The sequence below is a fragment of the Ambystoma mexicanum genome, chromosome 2q (assembly GCF_040938575.1).
Source record: "Ambystoma mexicanum isolate Mex_15411 chromosome 2q, UKY_AmexF1_1, whole genome shotgun sequence".
NCBI lineage: Eukaryota > Metazoa > Chordata > Amphibia > Caudata > Ambystomatidae > Ambystoma > Ambystoma mexicanum.
The window spans coordinates 1,086,760,785-1,086,780,085 of record NC_090924.1 but is presented as its reverse complement, the minus strand read 5'-3'; the positions used below and the strand labels follow the sequence as shown (position 1 = coordinate 1,086,780,085).

Here is a 19,301-nt window from a genome sequence, read left to right as displayed (position 1 = left end):
TTCTACAGATGGGGCTACCCATTCTTTCTTACCTTCAAGTATGAGGGTTACAACTACTCCTTCACCACGGACATTCAAAGAGTGACTCGGGAACTCTTGGGAGAGGACGTATCTGATGTAACCAGGGGCTCCCAAGTCAAGGATCCTCCAAGCTCACAGAAATCTAAAGGCTTCATAGAAAGACGCCAGGTTCGCTGCAATAGGAAGTTCAGAAGGATAGCCCCGGCGTCCCCCGCAGCTACTAATGGATAGAAGGCCGGCTCGAGGAATATACAGAGTCTTTTTTTACACTGAAAACCATCCGAAAATGGTGCACTTGGTTGTATATGGTTGGCTGTTTGTCTGGGGGGAGGGGTTACAGTTTGTAGCTTTTAATTTCTTTGCTGGCTCGTGCAAATTGCGGGCGGGAGGGGGCTCAGAGTAGTTATTGATTTTACGACAAGCCCAGAGGGGGTAACATCTGCTGGCCTGGTCCGGCGGCTCTTCCTATGTCGCAGGCAGTCCAGGCACTCTGGGTGTGAGGGGGGGTAGTTGGGGAAATTGTTCTAGTTTACTCTGTTTTTTACTTTCTGCACACTACCAGGCTGGAGCCCACCCTACATGGGGCCACGATTCACAGGGAAAGGTCCGGGCCCATGCCACTTAGTTGGGGACCAAAGTAAAGCTTGCGTACTGACAGGAAGGGTGGGTTAGGAGCTTGCCGCACCCCCCTGATGGATGACACCCCACAGTCCTTGGCACTGGGTTCATTAAATGTATGTGGGCTAATTTCCCCCCACAAAAGGTTTCGTCTAGTGAGGGAGTTCGTCAGGTTAAAACTGCACTTTCTCTTCATGCAGGAAACTCACTGGGTTAGGGGGCTGAACCCTCCCTGAGAGCCCGTTCCATACAGGAAGTCTTCCATGTATCCAGCTTGGTCAAGAAGAGGGTGCGCTCTCGTGGTGTCTTCTAGAGTTCACTTCACGCCAAAAGCACTGCGCAAGGACCCGGAGGGCCACTATTTGATGGTTAAGGGGGAGACGAGGGGGAGCATGATGACCGCGATTGCCATCTACTGCCAAATGAGGGCCAGGACCTCTATTGGGACGGAATTTCAGACAAAATCAAATCATTTGCGGAAGGGGATTTAATTGTAGTGGGGGATTTTAACATGTTTCTTAACCCCGAGAGTGACCGGAAGGCGGAGGGCACCTACACAGATTCACAGGCACAACAGCGGATGGCTGAACGCTTTCTTAGGGTTAACGAGGAGTTAGGCCTTTCTAACACGCATATGACGAGATAGGGCCATTATCCTCTATTCACACATTTTTCTAAATCCCATGGCACGTTTTCGAGAATCGACTACTTCTCAGTCTACTCAGCCCTGCTGGACCGAATAGTCGATTTCAAAGTGGAAGTTGTCCCGTGGTCAGCCCACGATCTGGTCAGGGTCCATTTAGGAGTGCCCATGAAGACCCCAAATTCTTCATGATGGTCTTGCAATGATTTGCTGCTCCGGGATAAAGAACTTTCCCATTCCCTCCTCTCTGTCATAAAGGAGTATTTTGCACTCGATGATAACTGGGAAGTGGGCATGGGAGGCTTTCAAACCTACTATAAGGGGAGTTCTCATTGGTATGGGATCAAGGAGAAAAAGAGAGAGGGATAAGGTAGAAAAACACCTTAGAGAAAAAATAACAGAAATTCATCCGGGGGAAAACTGAAGTCTCAAATGTTCCTGGGTAAGTGGGCAGAGCCCCAACAACTTAAAGCTAAACTAGAGGTGCTCCTGGTAGGCCAGACGGAAAGGAAGCTGGCTTTCCTAAAACAAAAGTATATGGAGATGGGGGGAAAAGGCGGACAGGATCCTGGCTTGGAGATTGAGGGAGCTTAGAAAAAGTCGAAGAGTGGATACTTTGCACTCCCCTGACGGCGCCAAGATCCTTAATGACACCCAGATAGTGGAGGAATTACGCCGGTTCTATGAGGGGTTATACAAGTCTGAGTATAAGGGGGATGGGGCAGATGCAGACCCCTTTCTTGATTCCGTCCCCATCCCACGCCTTCCTCCTGAGAAAGCCAGTCTCCTTGAGCAACCAATTTCCACCCAGGTCATCGACACCATTAGTGCAATGAAAGGGGGCACGACACTGAGCGACGACTGCTTCAATGTGTCCTTCTATAAAACCTTTAGGTCCACCCTCGCCCCATTCATGTCCAACTTGTTTTTAATGCATCCCTGGAGATGGGAAGCTTGCCTCCCTCCATGCTATCAGCCCTTATTGTGGTTATTTCTAAAGAAGGAAAAGACCCATCACAATGCAACATCTGTTCCTTCTCCGGCGATGGGTGAATAAAACAATTTCTTCAACTTTCTCGCGGTCTTAGTTTTTGCGGGTGTGGATTCTGTGAATTGATCTCAGACTGCATCCGAACTACCAGGAGGACATTCACTATCAATGGCTGGATGTGGTATAGCTCCGTTGTCAATCACTTCATATTCTTCCCATTGGCACGATGCATCTCCAGTCTCAAGTCCCTGCCAAAAGGTTTGACAAGCAACATCTCTCGTTCGCTTCACTGTCTGTGTAGATCTAGTTCGTACACCCACTCGCAACTAGAGGACAGATTGGAAAAGGGATGTTCAGTTTAAACACAACTTACAGTATTGAACTATTAACAGTGAAAAACAACATAATATAGTTACCAGGACACTAACCTTCTTTTGCTTTCTTTTCTTTGAAACTTTCTTGCCTCGAACTTCAACATCGGGACGCTGTTGCTCCGACTCGTGTGTGCATGTCTCCACTTCCTCTTGCGTTGCAACGACTATATTTTCATGATAAGCACATCCATCACGCACTGACGCTCCATCGACTCCCTGAAACATAGAACTTTCATTAGTATGTATAATAATATTGAAAACACAAAATGTACTTGGGGACCAATACCCACGTACATCTCAATAGCAAAACACGAATGAACACTTTGTGTAGAACATTCAAACGACAATTATTCACGCATTGTTGATCTAGTTAGATGGAACTGTCAAGATCCATACCTCGGGCTCCTCATAGACTTCCATTGATGATATTATTGAAGATGATGCTTCAGTAACTCCCTGAAACACAGTAATTGCATTAGTATGGTTTTCTATTTTGTTAAAAAGAACATACACTTTGTGCAGGCGTCAACGGCTCATCTAAATAGACCTGCACAAATGATCAGTTGTCTAAAATAAATAATGGATATCTAAATATGATTCGATTTGCTCGATCGTTGGAAGTGTCACCACCCAGATATCTGCATCAACTACTAGGGGTGATGTTCTTGTAGAAGAAGCTCCGTCATCTCCCTGAAACATAGTACTTGCGTTAATAAAGAAGGAAGTATAGCGGATGTAATCACGTCATATGATTTCGCTTGATCGAACTGTCAGTATCCATACCTCGAAATGCATAAGAACATCAAGGGACGATGTAACTGCGGTGCACACTTCTGCAAGCTGTTGCGCCGGCCAGTAACTGCATGCTCCCCCTTCTTCTTGGACTAATGCTCCATCGACTCCCTGAAACATAGGACTTTCATTAGTAATGAACACAATATTGAAAAAAGAAGACACATAGGAGGGCGACGACAGAAGGACATATCAATGGCTAAAAACGAAAGAAACATTGTGTGTAACAATCCCGCTACAAGAATGCAAGATCTGATGATCTCCATCGATGGAACTGTCCGGAAACGTACCTCGAGCATCTGAGTGACATCAACGGTTGTCGTCAATACGTTGGACTCCTCAGCATCTCCCTGAAAGACAGTACTTGCATTATTTTGGATAACAGTAATTATAACTGAAAACAAAGACTAGAGGACGAGTACAAGGGTGTACCATTAGGTAAAATAATCACACGATAAATTAAAACTATTGATTTACATGCCTAAAACAAGTCGGTGGCAGAATAGCTAAGTAAGATTACCCGATAGGCGCTTGAAGTGGCTGATGACTGCAATAACGACATGGATGGAGAATCTTCCACCTTCATATTGAGTGGATACATAAATGGGGAAATTATTGTTAGCTAATGCTACACACTACCGCAGGGCCGAGAGATAAATACGTAAACTTGACTCACCAGTGGAGGGATGTGGACGAATAGAGTGGGAATAGCGGTTGAGAGCAATTTTCGCCTCGCTCGCGGTTTGTTCTTCTTTATTAGCAATGATGTGGAGTACATGTCTGAGCTAAAGCGCCTGCTGCAGATGCGGTATCGATCACCCCTCTTGTCCGCAAAGACTTCTAGGACTCTACTTTCAAGCTCAGACGGTGGATATCCGCAATATCGGACCCATTCTCTTATCTGATCTATTGTCTTAGGGAAAACATGCATTATAGTACCTTCAGATTTATTATGGATCTTCGAAGGGCAACCGCCAATGGAACAGGCAGGCATTGTGGAAAGTTCTGAAAAGTAAAGATCAACAATTCTCTATGAATACCAATATGTTAAAAAATTAAATGACACATAAAAGATTCAATGCAAGGTTCGTTTTGGTTCTTGGAACTATACACGTTATTCACATGCGGATAAGTATTTGAATAACTTTAAAAAAATAGAAAGATAATTTGACTAAACTCAGAACATGTGACTAGTTCCTTGCATGTACTGTCTTGAACGAAAAGAAATTGGACGCAAAATGATTATGGTACATGGCCTTACCTTGACGAACAAACAGTTAGATGCAGGGATCAGAGTAGTTTCTTGTCGTAGAACAGGGAGCAGTTCACAGGTTGCAAACTGAGGAGTTTCCTCGAAGTGGTCACGGAAGTTCACAGAGACGAAGAGCAGATAACCAGCACCTTCGCGGGTTGACTAGCAAAGCGCAAAGAAGTTCTCATTAGAATATGAAGTGGGTTATAAAGAATTCGAAACAGGGGTGTGTTTGTGAATGAATGACGTGTATATGTCGTGGCATTATGCGGTTTGCAGGGGGCCGTCCAGCGTGAGGGGGGATGCTTGGCAGGAGACACAGGGTCTGGAGGTAGACATGGGAACAACAACCCATGCTCTATAGACCACTTTGAAGTGTACATGGTCTTTGGCACCTCTTGGCCTTTATCGCTCCCTGACAGCTCCACTTGCCAGCACAAGTACCCCGGTGCGAACTGCCTTTGATAGGGCGGGGGGGGGGTGGATTGGGGCGGTGGTCGTGCAGACAAGGCACAGGAAGACTCGTGAATGGAGACACACTTATGTGGATTGCAGGGGGCCGTCCAGCGTGAGGGGGGATGCTTGGCAGGGGACACGGGGTCTGGAGGTAGACATGGGAACAACAACCCATGCTCTATAGACCACTTTGAAGTGTACATGGTCTTTGGCACCTCTTGGCCTTTATCGCTCCCTGACAGCTCCACTTGCCAGCACAAGTACCCCGGTGCGAACTGCCTTTGATAGGGCGGGGGGGGGGGTGGATTGGGGCGGTGGTCGTGCAGACAAGACACAGGAAGACTCGTCAATGGAGACACACTTATGTGGATTGCAGGGGGCCGTCCAGCGTGAGGGGGGATGCTTGGCAGGAGACACGGGGTCTGGAGGTAGACATGGGAACAACAGCCCATGCTCTATAGACCACTTTGAAGTGTACATGGTCTTTGGCACCTCTTGGCCTTTATCGCTCCCTGACAGCTCCACTTGCCAGCACAAGTACCCCGGTGCGAACTGCCTTTGATAGGGTGAGGGGGGGGTGGATTGGGGCGGTGGTCGTGCAGACAAGACTCGTTTGCCGCAGGGCCTCACCAAGGAGAGGCCATCTAACTGCATGTAAGAGGCAGGCTGCAGGATCTAGTACATGGAAGGCAGGGGTGTGAGTTTATAAATACCTCACCCTCCCAGGAGAATATATGGGTGCAGTTCACCCTGGAGACCCTGGATGCCTAGGCAGTTAGTCAGCAGCAGGCTGGCCTGTGGTGGCAAGGCGGCACGGGCCAGAGGGGGTCATCTCTGTACCCGGTGCCCAAAAGGATGATTTATTATGATCAACCATATGGATTATTTACCTATAACCATGTTTTGTATCAATAAAATCCAACGGCCTTCCTTTTATTGCCAACGCTTGAACAAAGTGGTGTGGTAAGTATTTTTGGGGGAGGAGGCAAGGCCGGGAGGCTTGATGCCAACCCGCAAAATAACATATGTATGTCTGCTGCATATGGGTTCAACGGTTATGTGGATTGAAGGTGGGCGGCCAGCGTGAGGGAGGATGCTGGCCGGAGACATGTGGTGTGACAAGACAAGGCACAGGAAGACTATTCAATGGAGACACACTAGATTCATTTAAAAAATCAAAACAACCATTGTTAAAATATATGTTGGGTTTTATTTTAGATCTTAATTTCAATTGAACATAAATAATAAACATTACACATTGTAAAGTTCCGGTTGCAGCACATCCAGGGAAAATCCGCGGTATTGTCCACTGTCGCTGGGGAAATGTTGTCTAATGGCAAGTACCGCACAGGCAGGTATTACTCTCCGAACGCGGTGTCCGAGCCTCCCGTGAAGCCACCAAGTGAAGCAACGATAGGCCACCAGCCTGTACCACCTGTGAAAATGAAAGATGCAAACTGTATTAAAATGACAAAACTTTCTTATCACTGTCGATTCAGGTAAAAAATGTCATTCTGCTTTGAAAAAAATTCTATCTAGAAAATGCACAATATGGAACCAATTTACATGCATTCGAATGATATGTAGATGTAATTTTATATGTGGGAGACGACCATGAAATAGTAGTGGCATCACTGACATCACAACCAGAGTATACTTACTCGTTACTCGGATTACGCGGACGAACAGTGCCGCGAAGTTCGTGCATAAGCACCATCATCATCCTCAACACGGTCCGTAAGAGGCATGCTTCCCTGAACTCTGGCAGCTCGGTGATGCATTGCGGACTTGGCTCGCCTTCCGAAATGTAGGCCAAGCACCCGGAATTTTCACGGCAGCAGCAGTTCTCCTCCTCAGTTGGCATTAGCTCGCACCGATTGCACGTGCACCAGGTGGAGACGCCGTCCATGCGACATGGTCCAGGCTCTTCATCCGTTGACTGGTCCTCCCAACTGCCGTCCGAATCCCCATAGTTTTCGCATGCTTGCCTTTCCAGTAGTTCTTGCTCGGTGTACTCGGGCTCGTACATATACGGCATTATTGTAGCCATTGTGTGGTAAAGAAAGTAAAATAATTTACAGAGATGGTACAGGTGTTCACAAGGCCTAGAAGCGGCGAAGGTAGCTGACCAGAGCACAGAAACGAGTCACAGAATACTCAAAGTAACACAGCGAGAGTAATGGAGTCGAAAATCTGCTGCTGTGTGTTGTGAAACGGTGTGTTTATACTTATAGAGGAAAGAGGCGTCCTGCCATTTCCATGGCGACACTTCATTAGCTGAAGCGCAGCGATTGTTGACACGAAACGTGCTTTGGCGTTGGGAAATGGGCGGTACGCGTCTGCTGATGTCAGGCTCAGGGGCGGGGGATTTGATTTAGTGCCGCAAAAGCAGGTGAGCCAGGGCGATGGGGGGAAATGATAGGATTATCAGAAAATGGCGGCTGATTTCGAGTGCGTTAATGGACGAAAAGTCGGGTAAGGTCCATAGGAAAGTTTTCTACGATCTAGCGATTTATGCTTAAAAACACATGGCCGAACTGTAGGGACAATAAAAAAAAAGTCCCGGAACTATCCTTTAAATACTGCTGTTTCTTGGCGATTACACCGGTCCACCACCGCGCTACTGGTTGGCAGTCCCTGGAAAAGCTGCAGCAAGGCTCCCGGAATCCATCTGAGGAGGCAGTGAGGGGCAGGGAAGGAGAATATTGCCTCCCTGCAGTGCGTATGCCCCGGGCCGGCCCAGCTCGAGGAATGAGCGGGGAGCCCGCCCGTCGGCATGCGAGGACCGGGCAGAGGAGGAGGCGCCTGTCGGGTGACTGGCTCCGGGCAACTGGCTGCGGGTGCCCAGATTGGAGGCTGCACAGGAGCCACACCCACAGAAGGGGAAGGGGAAGGAGGAACAGAGCGGCACCCGCAGGATCGGAGCCGCGGCCCGGGTGCCAGGGGGGGGGAGCAGAGCGGAGGCCGAATGCCACGGTGAGTCGGGGACCTTGAAGGGCGGCTCGTGGAGGAGCGGGCGGGTCCCCGGCCACCGGGGGGAAGACGGAATGAGAAGCGGGAGCTGCTCCAGCTGCTCCTGCGGTTACGTGGCCCTGTGCTCCAAGAGATCTGGGGGGGAGCACGGAGTGGGTGTTGGAGCTAGGGCACTGTGGCAGGTGGCGGCCCTTGTGGCACTCCAATGATTGAGCCCTAATCAGGGCGCTACTGGGGCGTAGTAACCCCGTCAAGCATATCAAGTGACTCCAGAAGGTGCAGGAGTGGAAGAGGGGTCAGGGAAGCCGCGCTGGCCTGTTTGAGGCCCCGCACAGGTAGATTGGCCCCCGTGGAGACACACTGGTGAAGGTCTGGCTCCAGTAAGTGACTGGGGAGTAAGAGGAAGGGAGCTGGCTGGAACTCACACTGCATGCAAGAGATTCAACTGATGGCCACACGGAATAAAGGGAAGAGTGGAAAGCCAGCGCAGCACCCACGGGTTTCACAAAGCACCCTCCATTGTCTTTGGCCGGTACAGGATATGGGCGAGGGATCGGAGGGCAACAGCAAGGGGTCGGAGGAGAGGGGGACCGCGGAAGGGCCGCGGGTGTCTGACCCCGGTCACTAGACAGGCGAGATTCAGGCGCTTCAAACCAATCTGGTTAAGACATTCCAGGAGCAGTTTCAGTTTATGCGGGCGGACCTGAATGAAGCTCTTGGGGAGATCAAGCGGGACCTAAGACAATTGTGCGAAAGAACCGATCTTCTGGAAAGGGGTCTCCAAGCAATGGAAAAGGAAACTACCGCTAACAGTGAGGCCATAGAGCGCCTCGATGTGGCGACCCAGAATCTGGAGATCCAAATGGAGGACAAAAAAACAGGTCTCGTAGGGTTAACATAAGGGTGAAGTTGCTGCCGGAATCAGTTCCGGATAAGGAGCTAAAGCAGGAAATCCAGGGCATCTTTGCTGAAATCTTGGGGGAGGCTGCTCCGGACAGCATTGACTGGATCGCGTCCATAGTGTTGGTAGACTGTCTAAGGGGCCCACCCCGAGACCGAGGGACGTCCTTGCCGCTTTTACCAGGTATGCCCAGAAGGAGGCAGTCCTCCAGGCGGCGAGGAAAAGGGAACCAATAACGTTTAAAGGCCAACCTTGTATCAAGATCTGGCTAGCACCACCCTAATAAAGAGGAGACAGATGGCACCAGTGTTGAAGGCACTAAACGAGCGCGGAGTACGCTACAAGTGGACATTTCCATTTGGCTTAGTATTTGACTGGGAAGGACATCGGAAGCGGATAACGTCAGTCCATGAAGGAGCTAATATGTTGCGGATTGACCTGGATGAAGGTGCCTCGAGCAGCGCTGGGCTGGCCACCGGCAGCAGGCCAAGGCCAAGGCTGTGGGAGTGGTCTACGGCGGGGGACAAAAGGCGGAAGGGCCCGAGAGGGAATGGCATGTCGCCGAAGGAGAACGGGGAGAGGGGCACTCAGAGTGTGGTGTTGGCAGCTCGGGGAACATCTTAATGGGAACAAAACGTGCAAGGGGTGGTGGACCCTTGAAGGTGGCAGTTGACCTACGGGGCCAGGGAGCGCAACATCCTGGGGTCAGTAAGGGCGATGAGGCCCAGTGGGGGGAAGGGAAGGAGCGGACGGAGCGAATGCCCATGGTAGTTGTCAGGTTGGGCAGGGTGGGTGGGGGGACGGGGCGGTCTCACCCAAAGTTGGGGATGCAGGGTGGGAAAGGGTGGGGGGACGGGGGACTCGGGGGGGGGGGGGGGGGGGGGGCGTAGCAACCAGTGGAGCAATTCAGGCTTTATGGGATAAAGGAAAGGAGGCAGAAGGTAAAAGAGAAGAAGAGGGGGATCAGAAAACCCACCGTTGGGGGTGGGGGGAAATACGGGGCAGACCCGGTAAGGGGAGAGGGGGTCGAGTAAGAGGGGCATACTGCATAATGGCTCAGTCTTCAAGTGGCTAACACATAATGTTAGGGGGCTGAACTCCCCTCTTAAACGTACGAAATTGGAGCGATTTACCAGGTCCCACAAACCAGATGTCCTGGCGATGCAGGAGACCCACTTACTGCGGAAGGACTAGTATCGCTTGTGGTTGAAGGGATTCTCCCAAATACTGTTTGCATCGGGCCCCACAAACAAAGGTGGGTAGCCCTGGCATTTGGGAGGGGGATGGACTTCCGAGTGAACAATACGCTCTGGGACAAAAGCGGGAGGTACATCATGGTAAGGGGAGAGTATATGGGCATGCCTTACACTATAGCCTCAGTGGACGGCCCGAACGCGGGCCAGGATCAGTTCATGCAAGAGATCCTGGGTACCCTGCAGGACTTGGCGAGGGGGCAGGTGATACTGATGGGGGATTTTAATTCGGCGTGGGATAGGAGGGGTGACCGCACGCAGCATGAGGGGGGTGGTGGCGGTGCGGTGGCCTCTCCCCAACTGAAGGAACGGTGGAAGGAAGCTGGATTGCGAGATGTGTGGAGGGCGCTAAGGGGAGGAGAGTAGGGGTTCACGTTTCTCTCAGATGTTCATAGAACCCAATCAAGCATTGACTATATTTGGGCGTCTGCAAGCCTGATCGGAGGGGTGGAATCAGTAGAGGTGGGTCCCATGGGGATAGCAGACCATACGGTCGTTCAGATGTAACTGCAGCTGGGGAGGCGTAGGTCGGGGGTGTGGAGCTGGAAATTCCCTGAGACGCTTCTGAGGGATCAGGTGATGTGGGAGGAGATTGGAAGTAAGATTCGGGACTTCTTTGAGCGGAACAGCATGGACACGAGCCTCGATTTCAGGTGGGATGCTTTTAAAGTTACTTTGAGAGGGGAACTAATCGCTCTAAAGGCGGAGAGAAACAGACTGATAAGAGGGCTAGAAGCACAGCTGGAAAGAGAGGTGGAGGCCGCCAGGGTACAAGTGAGGGAGAACCCTGCTAGGAATGTGTACAGGGAATACAGGTTAGCAGAGGGCCAGTTGGGGATGCTAAGGACCAAAAGGGCAGAGGAGGCTATGCTTAGGGTTAGACAAAGATTCTATGCGAAGGCCAATAAGGCAGATTCATTTCTGGCTCGCCTACTGAGGGGAAACAGGGAACGGAATGTTATTGTGGCCATGAGGGATAAGGGGGTGAGAGACTCACTCGGACTGAAGAGATATAGAGGAGCATGGCAGAGTTTTACAAAGCTTTATACTCTTCACAGAATCCATTGCCTGGGCCACAGAGGGAGTTCCTGGGGGCCCTTCCCCTCCCACGGTTATCTAGGGATGAGTGGAGAGAGCTAGGTCGAGCTATTACGGAAGATGAGGGAGGTGCAACCATAATGGCACTCCCGCGCGGCAAGGCCCCGGGTCCAGACGGCTATCCAGCGTCTTTCTATAAAACCTACTCCCATCTGTTAGTTCCGCATTTAACACAACTATTCAACTCATTTAGTTCCATAGGCAGCATTACCCCCTCGATGGAAGAGGCTAAAATAACACTCATACATAAGGCGGGCAAGGATCCCGAAGAGTGTACATTGTATCGACCCATTGCCCTCATAAGCACAGAGGCAAAAATGTACACTAAACTATTGGCGAAGCGGCTGGAGAAGTACTTACCCTCGCTGGTCCACCAGGACCAGACAAGGTTTGTGGTAGGGAGACAGACGACAATATTAGACGGGTGGCCCACATGGTTGGGAAAACACAGAAGACAACCATTCCGGCGATCTTCCTAGCGCTAGACGCTGAAAAAGCGGTTGATCGGGTGGAGTGGTCGTTCCTGTCCCAAGTCATGGAAACGATGGGTCTTGCGTCAGAGTTCATCAACATGGTCGTGGCAAATTACAAGAATCCCAGGTCGCGCATCCTAGTGAATGGAGAAACATCACATCCAATTCGGCTCCAGCGGGGGACGAAACAGGGGTGCCCCCTGTCCCCCCTGCTCTACGCTATATATTTGGAACCCCTTCTACTGGCTACAAGGGAGGCAGACAAGATTCAGGGAATACCATTCGGGGGATATCAGCATAAAGTGGCGGCATTCGCTGATGACATGTTTCTCACGCTGACGCAGTCGAAGGAGTCCATCAGGGCGAGCATAGAAGTGCTGACCAAATTCGGGGAGGTATCGGGTCTGCGGGTCAATTGGCAGAAGTCGGAACTGATGAATTTGTCACTAGAGGAGAATGAGGCGGGGGAATTAAAGGCGCTCTCCCCGTTCAAATGGAGCCCGGGTGGGTTACAATACTTGGGGATTAGGATAACCCCTTCTCTGGACGGTTGGTACGGTGCGAACTACTCCCCCATGAAAACGGCAATAAAGAAAGACCTGAGGAGGTGGAGTGCCCTCAGGAACTCCTGGCTAGGGAGGGGGGGGCAGTCCTTAAAATGGTGATTCTTCCCCGTGTACTCTGTTTGTTTCAAGTGATTCTGCGTAAAAAGGGCGGGGTGGCCTGGCTATTCCAGACTTCAGGCGATATCATGAGACTGCACTTCTCCGGGTGATTAGGGAATGGTTTGCGGATGACTATGAGAAGCACTGGGTAAAAATGGATAGAGCAGTTGCTCGAGATCACCTGGGGGAGGTATTATGGCTTCCGCGGAGGCTGAGACCACCCCATATCTGAGTGCTATAACAAAGGGAATGGTGGACACCTGGGATAGGGCAGTGGAGAGGCAGGGGATATTGTCCTTTCCATCCCCGTTTACACCTATCTTCAACAATGGGGATTTTACGCCGGGGCTGGAGAGGGGGGCATTCCGAGCATGGGGGTGGGTTGCAGGACGCTGAGGGATATGTTTCACAACCAAAAGGTGAAAACCTTTGAGGAATGTAAGCAGGAATTCGGGGTAGGCGAGGGGGAAAGGCACAGATACTTCCAGATTAGACACTGGGTCATGTCGGCTGAGGTCAGGAAGGCGGCTACACGCGACCTAACACAATTTGAACGGTTCCTCCTGACCCACGAGGGTTCCAGAGGTCTAGTCTCGGATCTATTTAAACTCTTAGAGAGCATGGGCCCAAAGGTTACCTGGCCGTACATGAGGAGATGGGAGCAACAACTGGGGGCTAGAATGGAAAGAGAAGACTGGGAGAGGCTATGGAGGACTATACCCCGGCCCGCCTGCACGCGATGTATCCAACAACTTCAGGGGACTGCTGGAGGGGCTGCGGGGAGGTGGGTATGGCTACTCACATATGGTGGGACTGCCATCGTATTAGACCTTTTTGGTGCAAAATTGCATTTGCCCAGTCCCAGGAACTAGGGGTGGGGGTCAGTCAGAACCCCCGGGAGATCTTGCTGGGGAAGAGAGCAGCAGGTGGTGAAGGGGAAAGGAGAGGGAGTTTTAAGGCGAAAGTGGTATTCACCTTGGCAGCGATGGGTCTAATCGCACAGAAATGGAAGAGCCCAACGATTCCTACGGAGCAGGACTAGCTAAGGAAAATGTGGGACATTGTTTCACTGGAATGGGCCACATACGCGGCTGATAGTAAGTTGGGGAGCTTTTCAGCTGATTGGGGTGAGACGTTGGACTACCTGAAAGGGGAGTTTAGGGAACAATGGTGCCCCCAAAGACTAAAGCTGCTGGACATTCATGGTTAAAGTGCTGGCAGGGGGCTAATGGGAAGGAAGGACCTACTGGCGCTACGACCAAATTTGGGACGGGTAGAGTAGGGGGGGGTTAGTTGATGCTCTTGCTTTCTTTTTTGATTTGTTTTACATGCTAAAATCAATAAAAAGAAGTTAAAAAAAAAAAACAAAAAAAAAAGCTTGGCGAAGCTTCTGGCAAATAGGCTAGCACAGCATCTTCCCGCCCTGGTCCACGGAGACCAGGTACGGTTCATTCCAGGTAGACAGGGGAAGGACAACATTAGAAAGACCCTGGATCTTATGCATGAATCCTCCAGCAAGGGTCTGGAGGCTTACCTCCCATCGCTAAATTCGGAGAAAGCCTTCGACCAGGTTGAGTCGACCTACCTGAGCAAGGTTTTGCAAAGGATGGGCCTTGGCGATAACTTTCGGGGGTGGATTGCTTCTCTCTGTAATGCCCCCTCTCCAAGATTGCCAGTGAACGCCACGGTCTCCTCACCCTTGCACCTCTCCAGAGGTATTAGACAGGGCTGCCCCTTTTCCCCCCTCTTCTATGCCTGGAGATGGAGCCCTTAGCGATTGCCATCAGGTTGGACAAGGGAATCAAGGGAATTAATTGTGGGGAACATGAATTCAAACTTTCATTATTTGTGGATGATATCCTTTGCTACATGACTAACTTACATGATTCGCTTCCATGTATCCTGGACCAGGTACGAACTTTCGGCGCATTCTCGGGGTTGAAAATAAACCTCTCCAAATCGTGTGTAATGCCTATGGGAGTTGCAGATAGAAAAATTGTAGGAATTAACACAGTGGGCGGTATGAGAATTGAGCAGAAATCCTCCCCATACCTCAGGATTCAGCTCCCTATGGAATTGTGAACACTTCACCTAAATTACGCCTGATCCTTGACAAAATAAAAGCAGTCTTGCTGCGCTTGGCTCCGTTGACCCTCTCGTGGTTTGGGCGCAATGAATGTCCTCCCCCGTCTCCTCTCTTCACGTCTCTCCCTATCTCTGTACCAGACGCCTTCTTTTCAACCCTGCATAGTTTAATTTAATGGTTTATTTGGCAAGGGATAAAACCTAGGGCAAGCACACAACCCTGACCCTCCCCCGATCCTTGGGGGGGGGGGGGGGGGTTTGGCCTCCCATGACTTTAGGTTGTACCACAAGGCGGCCCAGCTCTGGGGTATGGAGAAACATATGAGGGACAAGTTGGGAACTTATTGGACTTTCATAGAGTACACACACAAGCACCCTAGGAAAGCATGCAACCTCCTGTGGTCACCGGTCAAGATAATTCCCCTACACGTCCGAACTCACACTATACTGTCAATCCTCTGGGAGCTATGGCAGCGCAACAAAGCTAACGCGCCCCTAACCCCCTGGCCCTCCCCTTTGTCCTCCTTTTGGGGTGCTCCTATAGACTTGGGCACCAGGGGCCTACGTAACACACAACAATGGTCTGATATAGGCCTGGAGAGGGCCGCCCACCTGTTTAAGCAGAATGGTTTTGTTGAATATGAAAACCTGGTTGCAGCCATGGGCCCTAACCCCCCTCTCGATCTTTGATTACTTATGTGTGAAAGGGCTCCTAACTGATCCCAAATGGCTCAAGGACCTCACTCGCCCTCTCACTCCCTTTGAAAAGGTAATGGCAAAGTCCACCACGAGGAAGGGAAAACTGTCTAAACTCTACAGGGCATTGATTACAGCTCAGTTGGAGGGGAGGCAACCCTTCAGGGGCTACTAGGAAGGAAAACTGGGGGTGACATTGGATGGTAGGTCCTGGGACTCGATTTACAAGGTAATGCTCTCAGGCTCCCTGTATACAGCAGCTATGAAGCACAATTTTAAGATTTTACACGCCTGACACTTAACCCCTGTTCGGCTAGCTCGAATGTTCATGGGTGTCTGCCTGAGGGGTTGTGGCCACCAGGGAACGTGGTATCGTATGTGGTGGGAGTGTCCGGTGATCCATACTTACTGGGCTGAACTCTTAAGCTGGATCAAAGAAATGGTGGGGGTCTCCCCAGAGCTTCACCCCATGGAAGTACTTCTAGGCATCCCCTCCCCAGACTCTGAATCAACTAGCTTCCCTAAAGTGGTGGAGGCCATGTTACGTGCCGGAAGGATAGCTGTGGCCCAAAAATGGAAACGAGCGTCGGCCCCTACTAAAAATGAATGGCTCTCCAAATTGTAGGGCATCTTTACCTATGAAAAACGTTCAACATTTGTCCACGATAAAATGGAAGTGTTTCTTTTGGACTGGATTGCGGTCCTGTTGAACGAAGGGTGTGAAGCCATCAGACTGTAAAAGGGATTCCTCCGCAGGGCCTGTCTGGGGTTTGGCCCCAGTTTTTGGCTTGAATTTGCTCATGGCCCATGCACTGCGTACAGAACACAAGATGCCCGTCAACGCCTAAGGTTCTCGGACTCAGTAATGTTGTTCCGCATGCTCCCAATGTATAGTGGGGCCTGGTAGTTATGTGCAGGGGGAGTGGAGGGAAGGGGGGGAATGAGGCCTTACATTGTTGCAATTTACTGATATCTAATAAGCGCCCTGCATTGTGTTTGTTTATGAAAATAGTCAATAAACAACAAAGTGGGAAAAAAAAGCCAGCGTGTGTTGCAGCAGATATCAACCATGCCCGGGCGCCTCCTTCGCTGACAGCCAAGCCGGGGAGAGATGCATGGCCGAGTGGTACCGGCCTTGACTCTACAGACAAGAAAGCAAAGCAATTCAGCACAGCCAGTGAGTCAAGGGGAAAGCCAAAAAAGAAACCGAACTGTGTTGAACGAATGTAGCAAGCGGCTAATTGAAATTTGAGTAAACGAAGGAACTATTGAGAAACTGTGGGAAAAGTCTGCAACAGAGGTGTCCAGCACTACGTGGGTGCTCACGCAGAAAACTCTGGTCGATTACCTGAAGGTAGAGACTACCAGAACCGGAAGGCCTTGGGAAGAGGCTAAGAGGGGTCAAAATGGTCATACAGAGGTCTTGTCAAATCCGCCCTACCGTCCAATGTCTTTGACCGGCAGATGAATAGGAAACTAAGAGAAACTGAATCCTGCGTGATATGAAAAGTACATGAACATTGTGTTGGCAAGAGTGAACCCGGCAGAGGGATGACCATAGTGTACTGGTTTGCAACAATTGGCAAAGTGAACCCGAAGGAGGGAAACTGGTAATCTAAAGGGGTCCGATCCAGGGGTGGAAAGTCACCACCCAAAGTTCACTATGAAAGGATTGGCCGAGGGATGCTCACAAGAAAGGGCGAAGTCGCATAATGCACTGTGCATTGTAAAGGTTGGTGAGAGTAACCCGGCAGAGGGATGCTAACGAAAAGGAGCGAGGCCTGAAGTCCCTATGAACATGGATGACAGGCGTAAACCTAATCGAGGGAGAATCACACTGCATTGTTTGAAAGGACATTAAGATTCGTGAAAGCAGGAAATATTACAAAACAAGGAGAAGTGAAGTGCCCCCCTTGTCATTTGGGGTCCAAGCCCGGCCAAAGGGAGATCCAGGGGTCGAAAGTCATCACGCTAACTATCGTATGAAAAGAACTGTTTAATTGAATAGTCGAGGAACACCTGTGAGGGGTCTGCGCCCGGAAGAGGGGGAGCCAGGGGTGAAGCCGCCACCCCAAAGCCATATGAGGAACAGAACTTTTGTGTTTCTTTATTGAAAACTATTAGGCTCTCGAGGGCAAGAGACCTTTTATGGAAAAGATAACCATCGTAGAACCTGATAGCTGATACGTAGCTGTTGGCTCGTCCTGAGAAAGCTTGAGCGTGTGCTGTGCTCCGAGGTCCCACCTTGTCCAGTGCTGAAAATGTGGGGAATGGAGACCCGTGGCAATAACATTCTGACTTATTATTTGCGAACACTTCTTTCTCTATTGAACCTTAATCCAACACTCTTTGTATAATTAGTTGTAAGCAATTGGCAATTGGATTTTCTTAGCATATGCACTTTTATTTGGACACATCGCCACAAGGACTGCCTTATTTTTCGCTTGATTGTCGACGCTTGCTCCCATTTTAGATTTAGGTTTAGATTAGGCGTTTTTCCAACCTGCATTTAAAGTTTAATAAACACCCTTGAACTTTGATCACTTGTGCCTGTCTTTACTGTTGCCACCATGAGTTCCTTACAGCACCTCTTACTGGAAAAGGATGGAAGACTGCGCTCCCAGCTTTTCCCAGTCAACCCATCATGATCCCTGGGAAAATTGGAGGCATGGGGCTAAGTAAGCATAACTGTGCCTGTCCTCCATAGGATAACATTGGGAACAAATCCATTTGTCTCCTATTGCCCTCTACTTGCCTTTGGTCTTAGAACCTGGTTCAAGTATCCTGCCCCTCGGTTGGTCTTTGGTCTGGAACAGAAAGCAGAGTTTACCGATCTTCTGGTAAATTGTTAAACTTATAAATAATTGAAAACTATTCTGAATCAACTCCAGAAGTCCATTGCATCCCTTTAGAGAATACATAGCTGTGAGAAACCGAACCGTGTGTTGAAACTTGTGACTTTCGAGCATCTTAGGGTTTGGACTTCTAAAGTATAGGGAATTGAACTTGTGACTGGTACTCATCATTCGAACTGCATCTACATTACCTTCCTGTTTTACATGGTTAGTTATTTGTTGATGTTTTATGAATGAACATACCAGAGATTGTATACATTTGTATTGTGTGATATTACTACCTGCTAAGTTTCCTCTCCTCTCTAAGGACTGGCTGTTGGGGTGAACGCATGCGCATGAGTGGCCAAGCGGTGGGGGTGGGGAAGGCATTTACAATCGGGAGCCATGGCACTGGATTTATATTTGATGCTAGTAGGGCAACCTGCTGCAGCTACATCCACTTCTGGGAGACAACATCCCACTTGTGTAAAGAAAGAGACTATGCACTAGAAGTACAACAATCACTGCATTAACTTCTTGACCTCTAATTTCCATATTATTTATTTTGGTGGAGTTATTTTTGCTGTATGCATTGTTTTTTGGAATTATGCTTTACATATGTTTTATTCAGGTAATATTCATGAATGATTCTTTGTTTTTCAAGCCTATCAATGAGATTTCCATTTTTTAAAAAAAAGATACATTCGATCAAATTGTTAAAATGGGGCAACCTTGGTAAGGTTCTGTATCTAGCTACTCAGCAGCAATAGTTAAATCCTATTTCTTTTTTTCTTTTTCATTTGGTCACTAGAGAGCGTCAATGGGTTGATGATTTCCCTCTTCATCGAAGTGCCTGTGAGGGCGACTTGGAATTGCTGAGCCACCTCCTGGATGAGAATCTTTCAGTAAACCAGCTGGATAGTGATCACTGGGCCCCGATCCATTACGCATGCTGGTGAATACTTTCAGTTGAACAAGATGATATAATGTAGCATATGCAAACTAAATGTTCTACATGCAAATTTGTTGTTTGGATCACGGCCCCTTTGGCATTAGAGGAAACCATGCAATGGTGACCTCCAATTGAAAGAATGCATATTATGGTTCTATCATTTCACCTCCACAATTTACATAGTGTACTATTTGAGTGTGTCAGTTTCATTGGTGGCGTTTAAT

General features: G+C 49.4%; 1 protein-coding gene across 1 annotated transcript in view; it reads left to right on the top strand.

Moving 5' to 3' along the window:
* KRIT1 (KRIT1 ankyrin repeat containing) overlaps positions 1–19,301 on the top strand; it is a 1,383,280-nt gene that overhangs the window by 447,142 nt on the left and 916,837 nt on the right. Inside the window, exon 8 of the mRNA XM_069648434.1 lies at positions 18,937–19,080. Coding sequence (XP_069504535.1) covers positions 18,937–19,080 — 144 coding nt within the window. The remainder of the gene's footprint in view (positions 1–18,936; positions 19,081–19,301) is intronic.